The sequence below is a fragment of the Symphalangus syndactylus genome, chromosome 14, assembly GCF_028878055.3.
Source record: "Symphalangus syndactylus isolate Jambi chromosome 14, NHGRI_mSymSyn1-v2.1_pri, whole genome shotgun sequence".
Lineage (NCBI taxonomy): Eukaryota > Metazoa > Chordata > Mammalia > Primates > Hylobatidae > Symphalangus > Symphalangus syndactylus.
In genome coordinates this window covers 41386099-41411482 of record NC_072436.2, presented here as the reverse complement: position 1 = coordinate 41411482, position 25384 = coordinate 41386099, and the positions used below count along the sequence as shown (strand labels likewise).

The following is a 25384-nucleotide window of genomic DNA, read 5'->3' as shown; positions in this document are numbered from 1 at the left end:
CACCTTCCCCCAGACGCTCCCAGCCGGAGGCCCCTTCGTCACCCTTCCATCTTCCCTCTGTGGCCCTTTTTTTTTTTTTTCCTGAGATAGAGTCTCGCTCTGTTGCCCAGGCTGGAGTGCAGTGGCGCGATCTCAGCTCACTGCAAGCTCCGCCTCCCAGGTTCACTCCATTCTCCTGCCTCAGCCTCCCGAGTAACTGGGACCACAGGCGCCCGCCACCACGCCTGACTAATTTTTTGTGTTTTTAGTAGAGACGGGGTTTCACTGTTAACCAGGATGGTCTTGATCTCCTGGCCTCGTGATCCGCCCGCCTCAGCCTCCCAAAGTGCTGGGATTACAGGCGTGAACCACCGCAACTGGCCAATCTGTGGCCCATTTTTAACCCTGGTTGGTGGCAGTGGGGGTGGGGTGAGTACATTAGAAAGGCAGCTGCCCTCTTTCTTCTCCCTCGGCCTGAATGTCACCCCTTTTCTTCTTAAGCCTTTTCATTCTGGCTTTAACAACTATCATGTCTTCGTACTGACCAAACTGTTGCAAGGCACCACTTTTAGATCACGCACTGCTTTTCCCTTCCCCATCCACAAGTTGGATCCAGTTTTGGTTTTGTTTTCATTTTTGATTTTACTTTAATATAATTTTTAGAGCAGTTTTAAGTTCATAGCAGAGTTGAGTGGAAAGCACTGAGTTTCTCCACACCCTCTGTGCGTGCACACACACACACACACACACACATCCCCAGCCCATGCCAGTGCAATACACTGGATCCAGTCCATGAACAAGGTTGGCTCCAGTGCTTCAGGCGTGAAAGTGCACCCTCCAGGGAGTCCCCGTTAGTACCAGGGCAGTTGGGAGGGAAGGGCTGCTGAGGACAAGCTCCACTTGTCTGATGAGGCTACAGCGGGCACCCCAGACTCCCTCCCATGAGGGCAGGACTCTGACAGACACAGGGGCACTTTTTCCTGCTTGCCCTGTAACAGCTTTCACACCGCCAAGGTCCAGAGATGCGTGGCTGGTTTTCCTCCGGTCTCTTAGGGTGCTGGGGGGCAGGGGGCAGTCATCATGCTCATTCAAAGTCAGGAGCCTGTGGCATATCTGACATCATTTACTCACTGCAGACACATTTATCAAGGGTTGTCTTTGTTGAGTGAGTTGAAGTTTCCTGGGGAAGGCGGTGGATTTCCTACCTTCTCGGAGATGATGGTGGCAAATCCAGCTCTCAATGGCACTGAGTCCGTTCCTGTTTTCCTTGGCTCCACAGCTGCAGAAATAACCACCAGCCAAGCCTCACACTTTCCAAGGCACTGTGAGGCCCAAGCCCTCACTGGGGCTCTACACACCCCAACTCCATGGGGCAGGCAGGGTGTCTTTGCTTCCTGCTCCAGATGAGGAAACTGAGGCCAAGACAAGAGAGTTAGCAGTCAGAGGTCCCTGATCTGGTGATTGTTTTTTTTTTTTTTTTTTTTTCCTGCTCAAAGCTTGGCTCCACAAAGCCTTCCTTGTTTTCATGGGGTCAGAGCTGCCTGCGGTCCCTGGGAGTTTCAGTGGAGCCCACAGGGAATGTTATACAATTCCCCTGCCCACTAGACAGATAGAAAGGCAGTTGTTATTACATTATCCATCCTCCTTCCCAAGATTCAGGGGCTTTCATCTCTGAATGTACAACACTTTTTAAAGTGGCAAATTCTCTTTTTAAAAAATTGCCATCATGTATTGTATCTCTAAGTGTGTGGGGGACACTGTGCTAGGTACTTTATGCACGCAGAGGCTGATCCTGTGACAGCCCTGCAGAGGACAGGCAGCTGTCAGGATCCCTTTTCAGGGTGTGGTGGGGGTTGGGCCTGCACCTGGAAGAAAGTCAGACACCTGCCCAGATCAAATGGCACATAGTGGGAAAACTACCTGATTGCTTTTTAAAAGAGAGACAAGGTCTCGCTCTGTCACCCAGGCTGGAGAGCAGTGGAGTGATCCTAGTTCACTGCAGCCTCCCAGGCTCAAGCGATCCTCTCACCTCAGCCTCCTAAGTAGCTAGGATTACAGGTGCACACCACTGCACCTGATTTTGAAAATGTTTGTAAAGATGGGGTCTCACTATGTTGCCCAAGCTGATCTTGAACCCCCAGGCTCAAGCGATCCTCCAGCCTCGGCTTCCCAAAGTGCTGGGATTACAGGCAGATGCTCCTGTGCCAGGCCTCTTTTAAGGGAATTTGCTGGGAGTCAGGAAGAATAATTTCTAGTTCTGGAGAATTCTTGGTCTTCCTTTCTGGCTTCCATATGAAGTATCTCCCTCCTATTTTCCTGGTCTTTCTTTCCTGGGTGCATCATCACAACCCATCAGCTTCAGGGCTCATCCAGAGCAGTCTCAGCGGATTTATGTCCCCATGTTGCTGAGACTGCTTAACTGTGGATCTCACTCCTTACATGCTAACTTCACCTCGGAAGGCGCAGGGAGCTTCACTATGGCTCTGCACACTCAGTAGGATGTGCTCCTCGTGAACAGAATCAACCAAAGGACACGTTCTCCTACTGTCACTAGAGAAGGGCCTTCAGCTCCTGTTTGGGATGTGACTACAAATTGATTTTTAATTAATTTGTATCCATTAATCCACTCCATTCACATTTATTGAGCATCTACTAAGTGCCAGATACTGTTCAATCTACTCAGGTATGGTGTATTTGTGAGTTGTAGGTAGTTTTCCTTTGTTGAGGTTTTTAAAGATTTTTCATCCCCAAAGAGACCCTACTATTTTCCCCCAATGCATTTTAAAACCCTTTAACACAATAAAGTACTAGATTTAAAAAAAAAAAGAACCATAATCTATTTCAGAGGCTGAGGCAGCACCCCGGGAGCAGCTGAGTCCTGGGACGTGAACTCTCACTTGCTTCCTACTCACAAGGTTATTACCACTGGGGGCCAACTTGGAGCTTTACTCAAGGAAGACGATGCAGCAATGGGTAGATATTCCCCAATCACCAAAGGCCACCAAGCATCCTTGGAGGGTCCGGTATCTCCCTCCGCCCCAGCTCAGGCTGCCACGTCTGCTCCTCGAAGAAGCCCAGGTTGTGTCTGGCCCAGGTGGGATTTGGGGCAGAGCTACAGCATCCTGCCAGCTGCACTCCTGGACAGGGAGGCCCATCACGCTCCTTAGCGGCCTCTGGTCCAGGACACCCCTGATCAGTGCATCCTTATGGGGGATGCTCAGTGACTCTGTCACTTGCTTTGACCTGCACAGCTGAAGCAAGTTCTGTTTTTGCCTGTTTAAAATATGAACATGGTAAATGACACTTGGAATTTACCTTGAATGCATTTTAGAAGTGGCTCTGAATTTCCGTCTGAACTGAATCCAAATCCAAGCCATCCTAACTTTGGGCATTGGCTTGTTGCCCATGCATGATGCTCTGTTGCAAAAAGAAGAGGAACAGGCTAGTTTCACCCCGTCTCTCTCCAACCACGTCAGTCCTTCGGGAAATCTTCACAGAGCAGCCAGGATTCGAACCATGTCCCTCATGCTCAGCTACTACCCTGTCCTGAGCTTCCCTCCCCTTCCTCTTGTATGGGCACTTCACAATCAAACCGCAGCAGGAGTGCTGCTGAGAGTCAGGCTGCTTCCTGCCTGAGCTCAAACCTCCAGTGGCCTGGTCTCACACGGAGAACAAGTTGCATGGCCTTTTTGTTTTCTTTCCAATGCCCCGTGTAACTCTGAGCCGTCTTGTTCCTGTTGCCTGACTCATGTCTAACTACTTTCCACCTCGTCCACTCTATTCCAGTCCTGTTGCCTCCTTGACATTCCTCAGACCTGCCAGGCACATCCCCATCTCAGGATGTTTGATCAGCTGTCCCTCTACCCTCCTCAGACATCTGTCTGGCTATGCCTTCACCTTCAACTCATTCTGGTGAGGCCTGCCCTGACCACTGTATTCAAAATGATCCCCTCTCTCCGGCATCTCCAGCACCATTCCCTGCTTTCATTTTCTACATGGCCCCACCCTTCACCACTGCTTATTATCTCCCCTGTTGAAGGTGGGCTTCCTGAGGGTTGGGTTTTGTCTATTTTGTTCATGGATCTAGCCCAAGTGCCTAATATAGTGCCTGGCACATAGTAAAGATGCAATAGATAAGGCTCCATTCATTAATTTGTTCAAGAATGATTTATGATTTATCCAGTATTCACTGTGTGCCAGGCAGTGGGCTGGTCCTGGGGATACACAGGAACATAGGCCAGATGCATTCTGATGGAGAGAACTGACAACACACGTAGAAAGAAGCAAGTCAATAAGAAAATTCGGATGGTTACAAATACTGAGAAGAGAGCAGAGTGAGCGCCTGGGGAAGAGTGTCTGGGGAGGTCTGGGTTAGGCACGGTGGCCAGGGAACATGCGGGGAGGTGGTGGCATATGAGTGGAGACCTGGAGAGTGAGAAGGAGCCAGTTGTGGAAGCTCTGAGGAAAGAACATTCTAGGCAGAGAGAAGGGCAAAATCCCAGGCCTGGAGCTGGGGCTGAGCCTGGCCTGTTCAGGAGACCTAAAGAAACCCAGTGGAGTTGGAGCTCCAGAAAATCAGAGTGAGTAAGTGGCAGTGATGAGGCGGATCCTTGCAGGGTGGGCCTCCCATGCTTCGAGGCCTTGCACACAGCACTTAGTGTCTCTGAGCCCCAGTCTCATCACCTTTTGCTAAGCAGGCATCGTACCACCCATCCCCAACAGAGCTCTGGGGACTTGATGAGACGCAGCATGCAGAATGACCAGCACAGTGCACAGCCTGCAGCAGGCATGCAACAGAGGGCACTTCAAGATGGGAAGTCCTGCAATTCAGTAATGTCTAAGGGCTGTGGTCCAGGATGAGGAGCTCGTAATCCTTCCATCTCTCCTTACAGTTTCCTGCCCGGATCTGAACACCCCCACAGATGGCAGAAAGTTTGGAAGCAAGTACTTAGTGGATCACGAAGTCCATTTTACCTGCAACCCTGGGTTCCAGCTGGTTGGGCCCAGCAGCATCGTGTGTCTTCCCAATGGCACCTGGACAGGGGAGCAGCCCCGCTGTAGAGGTATCGTCTCTCCTTCCCATCCCACTGCGCCGGACCCATGACAGCATAGCAAGGGTTTCTTGCATAGAAAGGGTCATTGCTTGGAACATTTTCTGCTTGGTTCCTTAATCATTCCTCAACCACAGAACAGCAGCCAATGTGCCTGATCACTCACCTCCATGCCGGGTTGGCGCTGGTCTCTATCTGTATGAGCTCACTGTACCTTCACAATAATTTAGTCTTGTTTTGCATATGGGGAAATTGAGGCACACAGAGGTTAAAGAACTTGCCCAAGGTTACACAGCTGGGGGGTGGGGGGCACAGTTAAGATGCTTCACACCTGGACACTCTGACCCCAGAGTCTGCACTCCTTCACACCACTCTGTGCTCTGGACACCAGTGACTTGTTCTTATCAATGTGAGGGCAAGAAGCTGCTCGTGGGTTGGGGAAAGGGACCAGAGGAAGGTACTGCAGGATGATGCTCCTGTGGCTGCTCCGTTCTGGGCCCGCAGTCTGTCTGTGAGGCTGCTGGTATCCTCTGGGGCTGAGGAAACCCCTCAGGTGTCCTTTCTGTCTGCACTGGGACTTGGTATCAACAGGCTCCAGGAGAGTCCACTGTGTGTGGGGGGGCATGAAAAGGCTTCTCTCTGTGCTAGGTTTAAAAACAGCACTTTTTTGATATAGAGGAAAATCAGCCTTGGCACAAAAAATCTGTTGGCTTTTCAAAAACCCATGGTCAAAAAAATCTTGGCTACCAGTCACCAGTCATTTTCAGAGCAAGGTTCGTGGGACATCTGCTGAGGCAGAATGTCCATGATTCTAGCTAAAGAGTTGAAGGAGAAACACGGACATTATATAAACAAGAAGATTGCAAAGAGCAGAGTAGAGAGAGGACTTTGTTTTTGTTTTTGTTTGAGATGGAGTCTCGCTGTGTTGCCCAGGCTGGAGTGCAGTGGCATAATCTCAGCTCACTGCAACCTCCGCCTCCCGGGTTCCAGTGATTCTCCAGCCTCAGCCTCCTGAGTAGCTGGGACTACAGGTGCCCACCACCACGTTCAGCTAACTTTTGTATTTTTAGTAGAAAAGGGATTTCGCCATGTTGGCCAGACTGGTCTCAAACTCCTGGCCTCAAGTTATCTGCCTGCCTTGGCCTCCCAAAATGCTGGGATTACAGGTGTGATCCACCGCACCTGGCCAAGAGAGGATTTTGGATGCTTAAATTACTTGAAAACATAGAGGAACTCCAGAAAGTATGCCATCCCTAAAGATGAGCATGGATTGCCGTGAGAAGCTCAGGGGAACCAGAACCACATTTACAATTTAGGCTTCTCTTTCCTGACCCCTGGAAAGAGTGATGATGGTTCAAAGGTTGATGACCAGCTCTCAGACCCACCTAGGAACCAGCCAGGAAATACAAGTCATGTAACATGCAAACAAAACAGGGGCAATGCCAATATCTGGTATTTACTTACTTGACTCTGAAAGATCTCAAGCCAGGTTAAGCACCTCCTGGGTGATAAGCCATGGCAGGGGAGGTGTGTACACACAGATGTTTCATTTTTATTGCTTTGGGTGTCAGTATTTTCAATTTACAGATTGAGTTACAGACCCTGGTTGGTTTCCTTCTCGGTCTACTCAGCACTTTCAGGACCCATTTGCATTGCCACGTGCAGTCTGCTCCAGTGCCTCTGATAGGTGCCTCGTCCTCTCTGGCATGCACCCCCACATCTGATCTGTCCACCCCCTGCCATGGACACCTGATTGCAGTCAACTCCCAGCCACCACAAACAATGTTGACAAGGCCTTCTTATTGTGTGACTTTGTCTCTGGCCTGTGTATCTGTGGCTGGAGGGGGCCTACTGGCTTCAGGCTCGCTTTGAACTGAGCACTGCCTGCCACTTGGCAGAAAGGCTGCACCTGCCCATGCGCCCCCAAGCGGTGCTGCAAGTGAAAGCACATCTTACTTATGTGTGTGCTGTTTTTTCTTGCTTGCTTAGATATTATCCAAATATTCTGTCCTCAGTGGTGACATACTACAATGCACATCATGTGATTAAGATGAAAAGATGAGTTCATCAGAGAAGATAGCAGAAAGAATGCCTTTTTAGGGAGATAGATATAAAACACTGGAGGCCCGGGAACATAGTCGTGAGAAGTGACTCAAGCAAAGGAACACGTGGTTACTTGACAAAGGTGGAGACCCAAAGCGCTCCCCACAGTCCATCTCCATCCTAGTGGCTGGCCAAGAATGCCTTCCTAGAGGATCCTGGGTGTGTCCACGAGCTTCCTTCTTGACCGTGGGTGCTTTAGTTATGCATTTGCACCTGCCTCGCTGCAGCAGGACCCCCTCAATGGAAAAGAGGGTCCTGCCGCGTCCTAACTTGTGCCGTGATCTCAAACATTCAGGTGCTCCAGAGTCACCCAGGAAGCCCATAAAAGACAGATTCTGAGGTCTCAAAAGACCTATCCAGTCAGGACTTTTATAGATGAGACCCAAAACATCTGCATTTTTAATATGTTCCCTGAGTAATACTGCTGTTAACTAAATTTTGAGAAGCACCACTTGGTTCGTTCTTGCTATTGCCAGAAGCAGAAAATATATTGAAAATTTTGAAGTGCTAATGCATTCTGGGCCCAAACCAGTCAGAATGACTGCCAGCCACAGGCAAAACAGTAGACAGATGTATGTGTGTCATCTCTGTCCAGGGAAGACACCTGTTATGTTATGTTACGTTACGTTACGTTACGTTACGTTCACTGCTACTTGCCCTGATGTTTTGGGAAGGCCAAGCCAACTCTTACAAAGATCAAAGCCCACAGCCCTGCTGGGCAGACTTCCCTTTCTTGAGATGTGGAGGGCGGACTTTGCCTGGAGGACCACGGTGCAGAGCAGACGGTCCCACCTGCCAGGCGTCCAGCAAGCCTACTGACCTTTCCCGTGGTCCAACGTGGTATCCTCCCGAGTCTTGCCCTTGGACGTACCAGCTCATTCCAGATGCACCTTGTGCTCGTCTCTCATCTCCCCATAGCCTCCTGCGTAGCCCTTTTTCCTTCTTCCCTGACTTCCACACCAAAGAGCTGCATGGTGCAGCCCACCTTGGAGATGCCTACTCGGGCAGCATGTGCTATCAAAAACTTGGGAAGGACTAACTCAGGGAACAAGGTGATGGCCAGTCCAGGATGAGATCTTAGATGGAGATTTTTCTTCTCTTGAAGCGTAGATGGGGCCTGGGCATTGACCCCAGGGTGGTGATTGAACAAAAATACTCATGTGTTACAACCAAGCTGCTCCAGCAGCTGCTGGCCATGGCCCCTCCTAAGTGAGTAGACTGTGCCTGCACCGACACTTCTGTTCTCAGCAGGAACTGATGTGATTCATGGATGTTGTCTCCAGCAAGAGCCTCAAAGTGGTGCCAGCCAAACCTGCCAGGAGGGAGAAATAGTGCTCCTGACTGCTGTTTGATGACCAATTGTGACAGTATTAAGGATGTGGATGGGACACAGGCTGGAACTCAACAATCTAGTGACCAAACCTAGAAACTTATCAGCAACCACTGAGCACACCCACTGCATGCTCCAAACCACCAGTCGTGTGGTCGCCATGTGTTATGAACACGGAGGGGGGTGGGGCGTAATCTTCTTAATTACAGATAATTCATTTCAAGGCCCAAAATATCAGTGCCAGTGACAAATTTGTCAGTGCTGTCATAATTGTCCCTCACTCCAACCCTAGTCAGCTGCTTGGAAAGACAGTGATGAACCCAACTTGGCAGGGAAGGAAATTACACACAATTACGCCGTTAAAAAACAGCAGGCAGGCCAGGCGCGGTGGCTCACGCCTATAATCCCAGCACTCTGTGAGGCCAGGGCGGCAGATCACCTGAGTCAGGAGTTCAAGACCAGCCTGGCCAACATGGCGAAACCCCGTCTCTACTAAAAAATACAAAAATTAGCTAGGCATGGTGGTGGGCACCTGTAATCCCAGCTACTCAGGAGGCTGAGGCAGGGAGGATTGCTTGAACCTGGGAGGCAGAAGTTGCAGTGAGCCGAAATCACACCACTGCACTACAGCCTGAGTGACACAGCAAGACTCCGTCTCGAGAGAAAAACAAACAAAAACAAACAAAACAAAACGAAACAAAACAAAAAAACAGCAGGCATAGGTGGACTCCAGAACTCCAGAGTGGAAAGCAGCCACTTGGCTTTCTCCATTTCTCCTTTATTTTCCTTTTTTCCTCCTCCTTTCTCTGAAGGCCATGTTGTTAAGATGTAAAGCTTTCTGAATTGGGAACCATAGCTGAAGATCTTGTGCCTTTGACAACATGGGTAACCAAAGAAACGAATTTAAGAGATATAAATACTGTTGTCACTTATCATCATGCTGGTGAAAAGGAATCTTTGTCAGTCGTCCCCACCCTTTATTTTTAACCTTCATTCTTTTATTCAGCCAATTTTTACTGAGCATCAGCCATGCACAAAGCAGTGTGCCAGATGCTAGGGACTCAATACCAAATCCCACAGACACGACCCTGGCCTCTGGGGTGCACAGGCTAAGAGGGCAGGCAAGGCAAAGCAGGCAGCCACACACCAAGGGAAGCGAGCTGATGTTTGTGGTGAGGGCCACATATGACCTAACAAGGGACAGAGTAAACAGCATGGGGCAAGGAGCAGTTGAGGGCCTCTGAGCAGGGGACAATGACACTGAGATGAAAGGAGGAACGGGATCTAGCCAGGCAAAGAGCAGGTAATTGGGCAGCACAGGGCAGACACTGTTTAAAGAAAAGGAAGGAGGGGCCAGGCGCGGTGGTTCATGCCTGTAATCCCAGCACTTTGGGAGGCCGAGGTGGGCGGATCACTTGAGGTCAGGAGTTCGAGACCAGCCTGGCCAACATGGTGAAACCCCGTCTCTACTAAAAATGCAAAAAGTTAGCTGGGCGTGCAGGCACCTGTAATCTCAGCTACTTGGGAGGCTGAAGCAGGAGAATCGCTTGAACCCGGGAGGCGGAGATTGCGGTGAGCTGAGATCACACCATTGCACTCCAGCCTGGGTGACAAGAGCAAAACTCCGTCTCAAAAAAAACGAAAACAAACAAAACAAAATAAAACAAAAAAAAAACAGAAAAGAAAAAGAAAAGGTGAGTGGATCACTTGAGGTCAGGAGTTCGAGACCAGCCTGGCCAACTTGGCAAAACCTCCTCTGTACTAAAAATACAAAAATTAGCCAGGCGTGGTGGCATGCGCCTGTAATCCCAGCTACTCTGGAGGCTGAGCTGGGAGAATCACTTGAACCCGGGAGGCAGAGATTGCAATGAGTCGAGATCATGCTACTGCACTCCAGCCTGGGTGAGAGAGTGAGACCCTGTCTCGAAAGTGAAAAAAAAAAAAAAAAAAGAAAAGAAAAGAAAAGGAAGGAGAATGAGCAAAGACCCCTAGGGAAGGGAAGAATTTGGTACATTTGAGGAAATGAAAAACGAAATTATAGAACCTTGTTGGTGGAGATTATATGAGCTGAGAGTGAGCCAGGCGAGGTGGAGAGACACGCAGGCTAGCACTGTAGTCATGGGCCATGCAGGTGGTGGGATTTTAGTTCTAAGTGCAATAAACAGGGTTAAGACAAGTGTCGCTGCTGCATAGAGAATGCATTGGAGATGACAAGAATGGAAGCTGGGAAAACACATAGGTGGCTATTGCAGAAGTCCAGGGGAGAGATTGTGGTAGTGGAGAATCTAGGTATTTTTCGAGACAGAACTGATGGAATTTGCTGCCATCCCATGTGGGCTGTGAGCCAGGAGGAGAAATCAAGGCTCCCAGGCTCAGGCTTGGTTGATGGTGTGGAGGGCGTCATTTACAGAGATAATGAAGACTGAGTGATGGATGTGGTTTGTTTTTAAGCAGCTCGTGTGTGGGTCATTGATCAGAATTCCATTTTGGACATATTAAGTTAAAATGGCTGTGCGACAGACACCCTAGTGGAGATCCATTCATTTCACCCTAGATGGGTAGACATCGTCTGGAGCTCAAGGCAGCAGCAGGGTTGGAGATACCCAGTTGGGAGTTATTAGCATAAGATAGTACTGAAATTCATGGGCAGTGGTAGGAGGACCTGCAAGGAGAGGGTGGAGACAGAAACGTGACTCAGGCAGAGACCTGCAGGGCATTGAGGAGTCAAATGGAGAAGGGGGAGGGCGAAAGGAGACAGGAAGGGCCGGGAGAGGCAGACTTCGGGGAGGCTGTGGAAAGCAGGGCCAGTGCTGCTGGATGGAGTTTTGGAAAGGCATTTTGCAGTGAGAAGGGAGCAGAGCTTCAGTCCATCTCACTTTCTGTATCATGAGGCCTTTCCCCCGAGACCTTTAAAAAAAGAATTTGAGTAGAAAGAGCTGCCTTCTAAATATATAGTAGTCACTCAATAAATAGGTACTGAGTAACTGACTGGCTGGCTGATTTACCAAATGATTAAATTAATGAAAAAAAGATGAATTTCCTTCTAGTCTTTTATCTAAGCACATACAAATACATCCAAGTCGCACATATTCAGTATCATCTGTGTATAGATATTAACATGAGCAATTTTTCATTACTTCTTCTTTCTAAATGTAACTCTTTATGATTAGGAAGCACTTCCTCGTAAGGGCTATTTTAGGCTTTATTAAATGGCATGATCTTGGCTCACTGCAAGCTCCACCTCCCGGGTTCACGCCATTCTCCTGCCTCAGCCTCCGGAGTAGCTGGGACTACAGGCGCCTGCCACCACGCCCAGCTAAATTTTTTGTATTTTTATTAAAGACGGCATTTCACCATGTTAGCCAGGATGGTCTCGATCTCCTGACCTCATGATCCGCCCGCCTTGGCATCCCAAAGTGCTAGGATTACAGGCGCAAGCCATCACACCCGGCCATTAAGCATCTTAAAAGATTTTTTCACTATGGAAAGGTTCAAACACACCAAACTACAGAGAATAGTAGAATGAACTTATATACCTAAAATCCAGTGATTAACACAGCAAATTCCTTAATATCATCAATATCTAATTAGAGTAAAAATTCCCCCAATTGTCTCACACTTTTTTAACACTTTGTTTGAATCAGGGTCCAAATCAGTTTTATAACTTAGAATTGGTTGATAACGTCTCTTCTGCCTCAGCGAGTGTCACTGCCATCCTCATTCTGATGTCTGTCTAGTTAGAGCAATTTCCTGAGTTTTCCCACTTTCAAAAAGTGTGCAGCTTTTTTACTGGTTATTAGTTTCATTGGATATAAAACACCTATCTCACATTTTTCTTGAGTATCTTAAATATGTCACTCTGTGTCTTCTGTTTTAAACTGATGCTGTTGTGCTATTATATTGGTCTTTTTGCCTGAATGCCCCCAAAGTATATTTTTTTCTTTAAAATTCAGTCATTTGATTAGGATCTGTCTCAGTGCCAGCCTTTTTTGGTCAGTTTTCTCAGGTATGGAATTCACCTTTTCTTTTTTCTCTTTTTTTTTTTTTGAAATGGAGTCTCACTCTGTCGCCCAGGCTGGAGAGCAGTGGCTTGATCTCGGCTCATGCAACCTCTGCCTCCCAGGTTCAAGCAATTCTCCTGCCTCAGCCTTCCAAGCAGCTGGGACTACAGGTGCCCACCACCACGCCCGGCTAATTTTTTGTATTTTTAGTAAAGACGAGGTTTCGCCATTTTGGCCAGGCTGGTCTTGAACTCCTGACCTCAAGTGATCCACGCACCTCAACCTCCCAAAGTGCTGGGATTACAGGTGTGAGCCACCACACCCGGCTTTAAGTTCATCTTTTCAACAGGAAGTTTCAGTTGCTGGAACAGCCTGCCCCATAGGAACCTCCAAAATTTTCCAGGGCAAAGTCTTAATATTAAGGAGACTTTAAGAGGAGGAGAGTCCAAACTATGCACAACAAGGAAAATAGGTGGAAATGAAAGAGATGGTCATCCAGACAAAAGTGCAAAGGAGGCAGAGCTGAGAAAGTGTGAGGGCCTGTGTTTGCTCACGTTGGAAAAACAACAGAAGTGAAGTGAGAATTTCAGAGTCATGAAGTTAGCAAAGCTATATGGGGAAATATTTCACTTAATTATGAGTAATGAAAAGGATTCTTGACAAATTCCTTAGAGGATATTATAAAAAAAGAGTAAAATTTCTATAGACAATAAAGAAATGCCGGAAAGACATGCCCATAAAACAGATAAAAACTATAACCTAGAGAATCACAAGCTGAAAGAAATGTTTAAAAGATAAAAGCAAGGAAAGAACAGTTTAGATAAAAATGAGAAAACCCTCAAAAATGAGGTGATTGGAAAAATGAAAAACAGGAAATGAGTTGATAGAACCCAGGAAGGAATTAGAAATAAAAGAAAAAACGAAGGAATTACAAATAAAACAAAAAAGTTCGGTCATGCATATAAAATCCTTAGCTGGGCTTCATGAAAACAGTAAGTGCTCACGAAACAGCAGATGAAAGCAGAATTATCATCTGGGCTTTGGCTTGCCAGCCCCTGCCATGCACTTGACTGAATGCCACAGCATGGGACACTCGTGGGTGTGATGACAACTGTCCTTCAATCAGGACAGAGCGGGTGACGGGCTGGACATCAGGCCATTGGGTGCCTCCGACTGCATATCAAGATAAGAGATAAAGAGAGTCTCAATGCAGCCTGTCTAGAAATGAATATGCTGGGTGGATCCAGAGAAGGAGACAGGGTGTACGGTCTCTGGACACCTGTGCATTTCTGTGCTGCACCGATGATCCCCAACCCCCATCCACACGGTTCAGGTACAGATCAGGCTCAATGCCTTCTTTTGGTGGGCAGCAAAGGAGAGAACACAGCACTGGCCCTACTGGGGCCAAGCTACAAGATACTGGTGTTCACATTTTCTGGCTCTCTGCCCACAACTTCATGGCCTAGTGATCTGCCCACTTCCAGACTATGCTGGTGGGCAGTGATGGAGCTGGACAATGGATAGAAACAGCAACCCCAAGCTCTAAGCAACCCCAAGCATTTGTGTACAGTCATTTCAGACGCATTCCTAGAAACCGGTCATCTGCAAACAGAATGTATGAGGGACAGTGCAACCAGGCTGAGGTTACTGAGAAACTGAAATGGCTCCTTCTCTAGGGATGAGCAGCATTCGGGCAGTCTGTCTTTTGGCAACAAATAGAAACTGTGTAGGGGTCTAATGACATCCCAATCTCCAGGAGGCTTAAGGGAAGCCTAAGTCCCTCCCATTCCACCCAAAACAAGTCTGTCTTTCTCATTAGGAACAAAGAACCTGTTTCTTCCTCTTGATAGACACCCAGGAAAGGCTGCTTTTATGCCAACAAGGTGTTTTCAGTTTTCTTTCTGAAGATAATGTGGTCAAGTCAGTGAACTGACAAGCCACTTTCTGATGGAAATGGCCTATTTCTGTGCACTAAAACTGAGCTTAGGGAATTCATAACAAGCACATGTGGCCTATGGGGTTTTTTTGTTTGTTTGGTTTGTTTTTTGTTTTTGAGATGGACTCTCATTCTGTCACCCAGGCTGGAGTGCAGTGGCGCCATCCCGGCGCACTGCAACCTCCGCCTCCCGGGTTCAAGCGATTCTCCTGCCTCAGCCTCCCAAGTAGCTGGGATTATAGGCACCCACCACCATGCCCAGCTAACATGTGGCCTCTAGATTTTAAAAGAATCATTTTTTTTTCTAATTAAAAAATGTACACATGATTATTATGGGGAAAGGGAAGAATACAAAAAATTATAAGCAAAGAAAAATCGCGTATAAGCCTACCACCCAGAAAAAAAAAGTCTATTGAGTTTTTAAAATAACATTCTCTCTCTACAAAGACCTTTTCCACAGAAATGTTGTGTAGATGAGCAAGGAACATCTCCCTTTACCAACAATAAGGAAATATCAAAAAACTCTTACCTGGTCTAGCACAGTAGGACTTCTGGGTGGGAATTCGGAGAATTTGTCTTCCCCAACCCTGGACATTCCAGTGGGCCATCCCTCCCCTTTATAACTGCACTGAATTTTGTTCCTGTTTAAAAGTGTTTCTCCCAGGTGCTGGCTGATGGAGGAGAGGGTTTGTGGGTTGCAGGGCATGACTCAAAGGCAACGTGGGCAGATGCCCACAGGTAGCCACCTCTGTCTGGCTACAGCTGTCTACACTGCACCTTTGCAAATTAGAAAATGGTGCCTGTGGGCAGAGTATGGCCAGGTCATAGGCCAGCTCCTGCATGCAGAGCCCCAGGTGGGCAGTGTGTGCCTGGGTGCAGGGCCTGCTGAATGGAGATGCAATAGGGCTGCATATAAGCACCATTGGCCCCCTGGCAGCTCTTGCAGGTGGAGAGGGTGGAAACAGTGGGTGGGGTCAGGTAGAAAGTGGGAGTTATCCCACAATGTAAAGGAAGTTAACCCTTCATCGGTTTAAAATTGTATTTGTTTTAGACCTAGAACTCGCATCCTTATATTTGAAAATTATTTATCTTCCTAGATATCAGTGAATGCTCCAGCCAGCCTTGTCAAAATGGTGGTACGTGTGTAGAAGGAGTCAACCAGTACAGATGCATTTGTCCTCCAGGAAGGACTGGGAACCGCTGTCAGCATCAGGCCCAGACTGGTACGTAGCCACCGTGGGGTTAGGTGAGGACATCCTGCTGTGGGGAGAGGAGGACCCTAGGCATAGGTCACCAAATGCAGACATGTAGGGAGCTCAGTCCCCCTCTCAAAGATGTAGCTTTTCCTCTCTGTTTCACATCCATCGATCCCTCTGGTTTTTAATGTGGTTGTAAAGTGGTCGCTTGACAGAGCTTAACTCTTTGATGCAACCAGAGTTTTGATCCTTCTTATAGTAGAAAACACAAGTGCAAGAACTGACTCCCAACCTAAAAATCCCCTAGATTGGGAATGTGGCCCGAGAAGTTTCACTGTTGCCACCTTTGCTTGGTCAGCATTTCTTCCGCCAGCAGAACCACCTTTTCTTTCCAGTGTTCCCATCACATCCTGCAAAATTAGCAGCTATTGATGCAGGCCCAAGTATTTTGAGAGCTGGATAACTATACATTTGACTGGTTTTGAGATTATTATTCACATCTTGAGTCTCAACATATCTCGACCCAGAGGGTCTAAGAAGTCACGTGGTGCCTGGTTTTGCATATGGCAAGAAAATCCAATGATAAGGAATCTGTGGAGGATGGACAGGGGTTCCCGCAGCATGCTGCAACCAAGATTTCATTCAGCCCCAAAGATGTCCTATTCCTTCGCCAGAAAAGTCTGGTGTGTTATGCCTGTTTGTCTTTATTTCTGTATGAAATATCTGTGGGGGAAAGGGACATTGGGGCTAGTGCAGTGTCCAGTGGATAAGAGCTTTATCAATACTTATGATCCTGGCATTGGACCCAGCCCAAGGTCGGGTTTAAATAGTGCCCCAAGAGATTTGCTGCTTAATATGCCTTGATTCAGTTCAGCTGAGTCAGCTGGCTGGGCTCTTTCTCAGAATGAGGCTGTCCTCCCGAGCTCAGAGGCCCCTTACAGCTCCTGTCCCTGGGACTACTTTCTATGGAAACTGAGGCCAGAGACAGGGCTTTCTTGGATACCTCACTGCCTCTCCCCTTGTTTACAAATAAGAGAGAAAAAGAAATGCGTTCCCTTCTGCCCTAAATATGCCAGTCCTGGTCACTGAATGTTCTAAACCCCACTCTTTAGGGTTTCCTCCCACTGTGGGATTTTTTTTTTTTTTTTTTTTTTTTTTTTTTTTTTTTTTTTTTTTGAGATGGAGTCTCACTCTGTTGCCCAGGCTGGTGTGCAGTAGCACCATCTCAGCTCACTGCAACCTCCGCCTCCTGAGTTCAGGTGATTCTCCTGCCTCAGCCTCCTGAGTAGCTGGGATTACAGGTGTCTGCCACCACTCCTGCCTAATATTTGTATTTTTAGTAGAGACGGGGTTTCACCATGTTGGCCAGGCTGGTCTCCAACTCCTGACCTCAAGTGATCTGCCTGCCTTGCCCTCCGAAAGTGCTGGGATTACAGGTGCGAGCCACCATGCCCGCCCAAGGATCCTTAGACAATTGTTGCTCAGGTCCGGGGGGCCTGTTATAAAGTGTCCCCATGACCAGAATCTTCCCCAGGAATGGGAAGGAGGGGAAGCAAGCAGGCACATCCGAAGCCAGCCCCTATCCTCATAGTCTCCATGAACAGCCATCACACATCTGTGCTCTTGCTCACCTTGTCCCTCAGCCTGACACCTTCCTTCCCATCAGCTGGTCCACACCATTCCAGTTCCCTGGAGGGCATCCCTCCAATTCCTTTTTTAAAAATCCATTCACCCTATTTTTTATGATGATAAAATACATATAAAATTTACCAGTTTAATCTTTTTAAACTGTGCAGCTCAGTGGCATTAATCACATTCACATTGTTGTGCGACCATCACCACCATCCAGCTCCAGAATTCTTTTTGTCTTGCAAAACTGAGCTTCTGTACCCATAACAGGACAACTCCCCATTGCCCTCCCCACAGCCCCTGGTAATCACCATTCATTCTTCTTTCTGTCTCTGTGAGTCTGACTGCTCTAGGGACCTCATCTAAGTAGAATCATGCAGGATTTGTCCACTTGTGTTTGATTCCCATCAATCCTTGAAAAACTTTCAGAAAAATAACATTTTTCCCTGATTAGAAATATAATTTGGCCAAGCATGATGACTCATGCCTGTAATCCCAGCACTTTGGGAGGCTGAGGTGGGTGGATCATTTGAGGTTAGGAGTTTGAGACCAGCCTGGCCAACATGGTAAAACCCTGTCTCTACCAACAATACAAAAAAAAATAGCAGGGTGTGGTGACGTGCACCTGTAATTCCAGCTGCTCAGAGGCTGAGGCAGGAGAATCGTTTGAATGCGGGAGATAGAGGTTGCAGTGAACTGAGATCATGCCACTGCATTCCAGCCTGGGTGACACAGCGAGACTCTGTCAAGAAAGAAGAAAGAAAGAGAAAGAAGGAAAGAAGGAAAGAAGGAAGGAAGGAAGGAAGGAAGGAAGGAAGGAAGGAAGGAAGGAAGGAAGGAAAGAAAGAGAAAGAAAGAGAAAGAAAGAAAGAGAAAGAAAGAGAGAGAGAGAAAGAAAGAAAGAGAAAGAAAGAAAGGAAAGAAAGAAAGAAAGGAAAGAAAGGAGACTCTGGAAAAAAAGAAAGAAACAAAGAGGGAAAGAAAGAAAGGAAAGAAAGGAGACTCTGGAAAGAAAGAAAGAAAGAAAGAAAGAAAGAAAGAAAGAAAGAAAGAAAGAAAAGGAAAGAAAGAAAGGAAAGAAAGAAAGACGGAAAAGAAAGAAAGAAAGAGAGAGAGAAAGAGAAATTTATGTTCTTGGTAAAAACCAAAAATGTGAACACTTTAGAAGAGTACAAGAAATACCAAAAAAAAAAAAAAAAGAAAAAAAAGAAAACAAACAAACAAAAAAACCAGGAACAAAAAACAGTGGCCCATGAACAGACCAATAATGAGCTCTGAAATTGAATTGGTCATAAATAGCCTACCAACCAAAAAAGCCCAGGACCTGATGGATTCACAGCCAAATTCTACCAGATGTACAAAGAAGAGCTGGTACCATTCCTACAGAAACTATTCCAAAAAACTGAGGAGGAGGGACCTCTCCCCAACTGATTCTATGAGGCCAGAGTCATCTTGATACCAAAACCTGGCAGAGACACAACAAAAAAAGAAAACGTCAGGCCAATATCCTTGATGAACATTGATACAAAAATCCTCAACAAAATACTTGCAAACCAAATCCAGCAGCACATCAAAAAGCTAATCCACCATGATCAAGTAGGCTTCCTCCCCGGGATACAAGGTTGATTCAACATATAAAAATCAATAAATGTGATTCATCACATAAACAGAACTAAAAGCAAAACCACATGATTATCCCAATAGATGCAAAAAGGCTTTTGATGAAATTCAATATCTCTTCATGTTAAAAACTCTCAACAAACTAGGTATTGAAGGAACAGACCTCAAAATAATAAGAGCCATCTATGACAAACTCACAGCCAACATTGTACTGAATGGGCAAAAGCTGAAAGCATTCTCCTTGAAAATTGGCACAAGACAGGGATGCCCTCTCTCACCACTTCTATTCAACATAGTATTGGAAGAGTATTGGAAGTCCTGGCCGGAGCAATCAGGCAAGAGAAAGAAATAAAGGGCATCCAAACAGGAAAAGAGGAAATCAAACTATCTCTGTTTGCAGACGACATGATTCTATATCTAGAAAATCCCAAAGTCTTGGCCCAAAAGTTCCTTCAGCTGATAAACAACTTCAGCAAAGTTGCAGGATACAAAATCAATGTAGAAAAATCACTAGCATTCCTATATACCACCAACAACCACACTGAGAGCCAAATCAGAAAGACAATCCTATTCACAATTGCCATACACACACAAATAAACTACCTAGGAATACAGCTAACCAGGGAGGTGAAAGATCTCTATAATGAGAATTACAAAACATGGCTCAAAAAAACAGAGAAGACACAGACAAATGAAAAAACATTCCATGCTTATGGATACAAAGAATCAATATCATTAAAATGGCTACACTGCCCAAAACAACTTATAGATTCAATGCTATTCCTATCAAACTACCAAAGACATTCTTCACAGAACTAGAAAAATTATTTTAACATGCATATGGAACCCAAAAAGATCCCGAATACCCAAGGCAATCCTAAGCAAAAAGAACAAAGCTAAAGGAACCACATTACCCAACTTCAAACTATACCACAAGGCTACAGTGACCAAAACAGCATGGTACTGGTACAAAAACAGGCACATAGACCAATGAAATGGAATAGAGAGCACAGAAATAAGGCCACACATCTATGACCATCTGATCTTTGACAAAGCTGACAGAAACAAGAATGGGGAAAAGACTCCTATTCAATAAATGGTGCTGGGATATCTGGCTAGCCATATGCAGAAGACTGAAACTGAACCACTTCTTACACCATAGACAAAAATCAACTCAAGATGGATTAAAGAGTTAGATGTAAAACCCAAAACTACAAAAACCCTGGAAGACAACATAGGCAATACCATCCTGACAGAGGAATGGGCAAAGATTTCATGACAAAGATACCAAAAGCAATTACAACAAAAGCAAAAATTGACAAATGGATTCTAATTAAACTTAAGAGCTTCTGCATAGCAAAAGAAAATATCAAAGGAGTAAACAGGCAACCTACAGAATGGGAGAAAATATTTGCAAACTATGCATCTGACAAAGGTCTAATATCCAGTGTCTATAAGGAACTTAAATTTACAAGAGAAAAACAAACAACCCCATTAAAAAGTGGGCAACATACATGAACAGACACTTCTCAAAAGAAAACCTACATCCGGCCAACAAGCATATGAAAAAAAAGCTCCATATCGCTGATGATTAAAGAAATGCAAATCAAAACTATCTGGTGTGAGATACTATCTCACACCCCTCAGAATGGCCATTATTAAAAAGCCAAAAAGTAACAGATCCTGGAGAGGTTGTGGAGAAAAGGAAACCCTTAAACACTGTTGGTGGGAGTGTAAATTAGTTCAACCATTGTGGAAAGCAGTATGGTGATTCCTCAAAGAGCTAAAAGCAGAACTACCACTTGACCCAGCGATCCTATTACTGGGTATATACCCAGAGCAACACAAAACATTCTACCATAAAGACACATGCACTCGAATATTCGTTGCAATAGCAAAGACATGGAACCAACCTAAATGCTCATCAATAACAGACTGGATAAAGAAAACGCGGTACATGGGGCTGGGCGAGGTGGCTCATGCCTGTAATTCCAGCACTTTGGGAGGCCTAGGCGGGCAGATCACGAGGTCAGGAGATCAAGACCATGCTGGCTAACATGGTGAAACCCCATCTCTACTAAAAAAATACAAAAAAATTAGCCCGGCGTGGTGGCGGGCACCTGTAGTCCCAGCTACTTGGGAGGCTGAGGCAGGAGAATGGCATGAACCCGGGAGGCAGAGCTTGCAGTGAGCGGAGATCGTGCCACTGCACTCCAGCCTGGGCAACAGAGTGAGACTCTGTCTCAAAAAAAAAGAAAAGAAAAGAAAAGAAAATGTGGTACATATACATCATGGAATATTATGCAGCCACAAAAAAGAATGAGATCATGTCTTTTGTGGAAACATGGATGGAGCTGGAGGCTACCATCCTTAGCAAACTAACATAGGAACAGAAAACCAAATACTGCATGTTCTCACTTATAACTGGGAGCTAATTGATAACAACTTATGAACACAAAGAAGGAAACAACAGACACTGGGGTCTACTTGAGGGGTTGGGGAGGAGGGAGAGGAGTAGAAAAGGTAACTATTGGGTACTGGGCTTAATACCTGGGTAATGTGTACAACAATCCCCTGTGACACGTGTTTATCTATGTAACAAACCTTCACATTTTGAAGGTCTTCAAACCTAAAATTAAAAATAATAAAATAAAAAATACACACACACACAAAGAAACAAAAAATAGTGGCCCATGGTTTTAAACTCTAGTGATCACTATTAGAATTTTGGGGTGTTCAAGTTTTTTTAAGTGAAAACGTGGATTTGCCCTAGCTGTCCTCGGGGTGCAGCTTGGTGGCCTGCATTTTCATGCACCATTCTATTCGAGTGCACTTCCTGTCCTGCGCCCCCTTTGGGTGGGCCCTGGACGGGTAGTCTGGGTTTGTGGTTAATTACTTGTCTTTCCTTTCCCTACTCCAGAGTAAGCTCTTTGAGAAGGGGCCGTGCCTCCGTCTTGGTTCTGCTCCCGGCCCCTACCCAAGGCTGGGCCCACGGCAGGTGCGCCACGGCCCAGCACTGAGCGTGTCTTCTCCCCGCAGCCGCCCCCGAGGGCAGCGTGGCCGGCGACTCTGCCTTCAGCCGCGCGCCGCGCTGTGCGCAGGTGGAGCGGGCTCAGCACTGCAGCTGCGAGGCCGGATTCCACCTGAGCGGCGCCGCCGGCGACAGCGTCTGCCAGGGTAGGCGCGGGCTCCGCCAGGACACTGGGGACAGCACGGGGAGGACATGGGGCGGGGAAGGGGCTCTCACCCACCGCCCTCCTGCCGGCACGGGTGGCTTCCTGCGCGCGGCCTCAGAAGGCCTGGCCACTTTGCATTATAGGTAAGTGTTGACCTAATGATTGCTAGAAGGCAGCTAATTCATAGAAATCAGAGCTCGCCCCACCTCAGAACCTGGTCCAGCCTATGCCCAAGCCACACGCGCTTGGTTCAGGAGAGCCTTGAGACCCTCCATCACCTCCGTCCTGGCTGGAATCACATCTACGGGTGGCAAGGAGGAGCTTAAATCGCTGTGTTGGTAGAGAGGGCCCGGAGCTGGGTAGGGGTGTGGGACTCATTCCTTGGTCCCCTCTGGGCTTAGCTTTCCTGACGGCTCAGTTTTGCTGTGCTCTCCTGATTACCAGAGTTCTCTCCCCAAACAATGCAAAGCAGGAGTTCAAATCTGAGATCTGGTCAGTTGGTGCTAATAGCCTCATTTTACAGCACAGAAAGGAGGCCCTCTTATTCCATTCTCAAAGATAAAGAGAGTTAACATGGGGCTGTTAACCCATCCCTACTTTCTGGGAATAGGCTTGATTTGCCAGCCTCTGCAGGGTCTCCCCAGGTGTCTTCAGCCTGCTTCTAGGGCCTAGGACGTCAGCTCCCTCTGACTCCTCCTTTTAGCCCTCTGGGCCCTCGGCTTAGGAGAAAGGGAAGCACACCTGCTCCTCTTGTGCGTGCTCTGCTGGGGGTAGGGCATGGCTGCCCGAGGCCCAGCCACTTAACTGCAGCTGCCATTGCCTCCAGGAATTGAGGCAAGACTGTTCTGAGTCACAGCTAGCAACACCTGCTGCACGGCTCCTGGAGTCACAGTGAGCACTTCTGTCTGCAGATGTGAACGAGTGTGAGCTCTACGGGCAGGAGGGGCGCCCCCGGCTCTGCATGCATGCCTGTGTGAACACCCCGGGCTCTTACCGTTGCACCTGCCCCAGCGGATACCGAACTCTGGCCGACGGGAAGAGCTGTGAAGGTGAGTGAGGCTAGAGAGTGCCGTCTGCACCAGCCGCCTGCTGCTGTGGTGAACCCCTAGGACCTCACAATCAGGAGTGAGGTGGTTAGGAGAGTCAAAGTTTCAGATACATTCGATTTTTAAAAAGCCACCAACCAAAGGGCTTCTCAAAGGTCAGGCCACATCATCATCTACATAAATAGGAAAATGAGTTCCTTAACCATCTTGGCAACTAGTCTTTTCTGACTTTATTTGAGTAACTGGGTTTTGTGTTTTTTTTCAAGGTCTGGTCAATTCTATCCACTCAACAATTCCTTCAGCTAGGGCTGGATCTAAAGGCAGAGTGGCTAGGTGGTCACCCATGTTATGTAATCTGGAGGAACCCATGAGACTCCATGACCCTGTGTGGCCACCTGTAAGTCCACCTCTGAAAGGGGTAGCACCTTACAGGCACTTACGTCTTAGTGAGGTCGGGCTCTACAGCACCAGCCTTGTTTGATGGTAGCTGAGGACAACAAGGAGGGGAGCACCCAGGGAGGGACAAGAGTCGGGGGCATCACTACCCCTGGCTTGAGGGGTACAGGAAGTGAGGGGGCTCATCAGAGCCTGATAGATTGTGGCTCTGATCAAGGACACAGCCACCAACAGAACCATATCCAGGCAGGTCAGGACTCCTCAGGCTGGGTCACTGTCATTTGCCAACCCCAGCTGAAAACCAGTCAGCCTCTCAGGTGCAGAGAGTGGGTTGGGGGGCAGGGGCGCAGATGGAAAATAACTGGCTCAGGTTTCACCCCAGTGTTGAATCCTGTCCATCAGCAGTGGCTTCCTGGAGGACTGGGTTGAGGTTTCTGAGGCTGATTCCTGGCAGAGTGGGAAAGAACGTCTTAAGTTGACAAGGAATGTCTGCAGCAGGAGTGGGAGGCACTTGAGAGATCAGGAAGGATGTGTGCAGAGTGGGTTGGTTGTAGAACAGAGAGGCTGAGAACCCTCGCAAAAGTCACCATCATCACTACAGGACAAGTCCCAGGGACACTGGGTGCCTAACAGGAAGCCTCCTGTGTTTCCCCACCTCCACTTAGGGAAAATACAGATGTCAATTGATGTAGACATGCTGAATCTCCACATGAGCTGAGTCAGAGCACACATCTCAGGCCTGAAGCCCAAGCGGGATCATCCTGACCCTTGGCCCTTAAACCACCGTGCTGCAGTGGGCCTTTGCAGGGGACTGGTTCTGCTCCTGCAGGCATACCTCACACTGGGAGGGTGGACAGGCCTACCTCCCCAGCTGGACTCCCCCCCATGGAAACAGGACACAGAGGGGAGCCCCGTTGGCTCCAGGCAACAGCTCTGACTCACCAAGGGAGAACGGGAGAAGAGAAGGCAGAGGGCTCCTCCATGGGCTGACGTGCGAATGTGAGCGGAGAGGTGGCTCCCCGGTGACATCCCATTGGGGCCCTGCTGCAGGGCTCTGAGGAGTGGGTGACCTGGGGCTGGAGCAGGAGAAGGCATCCAGATAGCCACCCACACTCCCTCCCTCCAACAGTGCTCACAAAGGCCCACCTGGGGTTGCTCGGAGTTGGGAAGGATGGCCTCCAGCTGGGGAGACTCTCTGGATGTCTGCAAAGGGAGCAGAGAACTCATACAAATCATGATATTGAGGTGTCTGCACTCGCATGGGGTGAGGCTGGTGAGGAAGACTTTCTGGAAGATTCTAATTTAAAAAAATATGTGTGTGTATATATATATAGTATATATATGTATATGGTATATATATGCTGTATATGGTATATATATGTTATGTTATATATTACCATATACGTTATATATATACCATATATATACCATATATGTGTATATATGTGTATATATATACCATATATATATGGTATATATATAATGTATATGGTAATATATAACATAACATATATATACCATATACAGCATATATATACCATATACATATATATACTATATATATACACACACATATTTTTTTAAATTATATATGTATACCTATATACATATATATACACAAACACATATATATATATATATATATATATATGAAAAACAACAGCCATGGAGGGTAATGGGGCACTTGGGCTGAGAAGCAGGCAGGCCTGAGAGAAGTATTGTGACCAGCAACACTCACCTGGTGCTTTCCACCATCCCTGCCACCTGTCATACCCCAGGGAAAGAGGACAGGATCCCAGGGAGGGGCGCTCCCTGGCATTTCCTCAGGGCCCTGATTCCACACAGTTAAGGAAGGCAGGCTTTCTGCTTTAAGAATAAGTGCCAGGAGCAGGGAGCACCACGTTACAGGGCCTGCAGGGCC

The 25384-nt window shown here is 47.3% G+C and overlaps 1 protein-coding gene and 1 long non-coding RNA gene across 5 annotated transcripts in view; one reads left to right on the top strand and one right to left on the bottom strand.

The window, feature by feature from the left end:
* Positions 1-25384, top strand: part of FBLN7 (fibulin 7) — a 49223-nt gene that overhangs the window by 20769 nt on the left and 3070 nt on the right. The window contains exons 3-6 of one of the 3 annotated variants that reach the window (XM_055243343.2): positions 4872-5042; positions 15498-15623; positions 21885-22022; positions 22933-23070. In XM_055243343.2, the coding sequence (XP_055099318.1) occupies positions 4872-5042; positions 15498-15623; positions 21885-22022; positions 22933-23070 (573 nt within the window). The remainder of the gene's footprint in view (positions 1-4871; positions 5043-15497; positions 15624-21884; positions 22023-22932; positions 23071-25384) is intronic. The other 2 variants (XM_055243344.2, XM_055243345.2) reach the window with 2 other exon arrangements.
* On the bottom strand, positions 602-23178 carry LOC134732352 (uncharacterized). Of its 2 annotated transcripts, none has more exons than XR_010115407.1 (3): positions 23016-23178; positions 3295-8445; positions 602-1391 (listed from the first exon to the last, which is right to left on the bottom strand). It is a non-coding gene; the product is annotated as an uncharacterized lncRNA (long non-coding RNA). The 2 variants fall into 2 exon arrangements; XR_010115408.1 differs by lacking the exon at positions 602-1391 and adding an exon at positions 2553-2565 and having other exon boundaries at positions 23016-23152.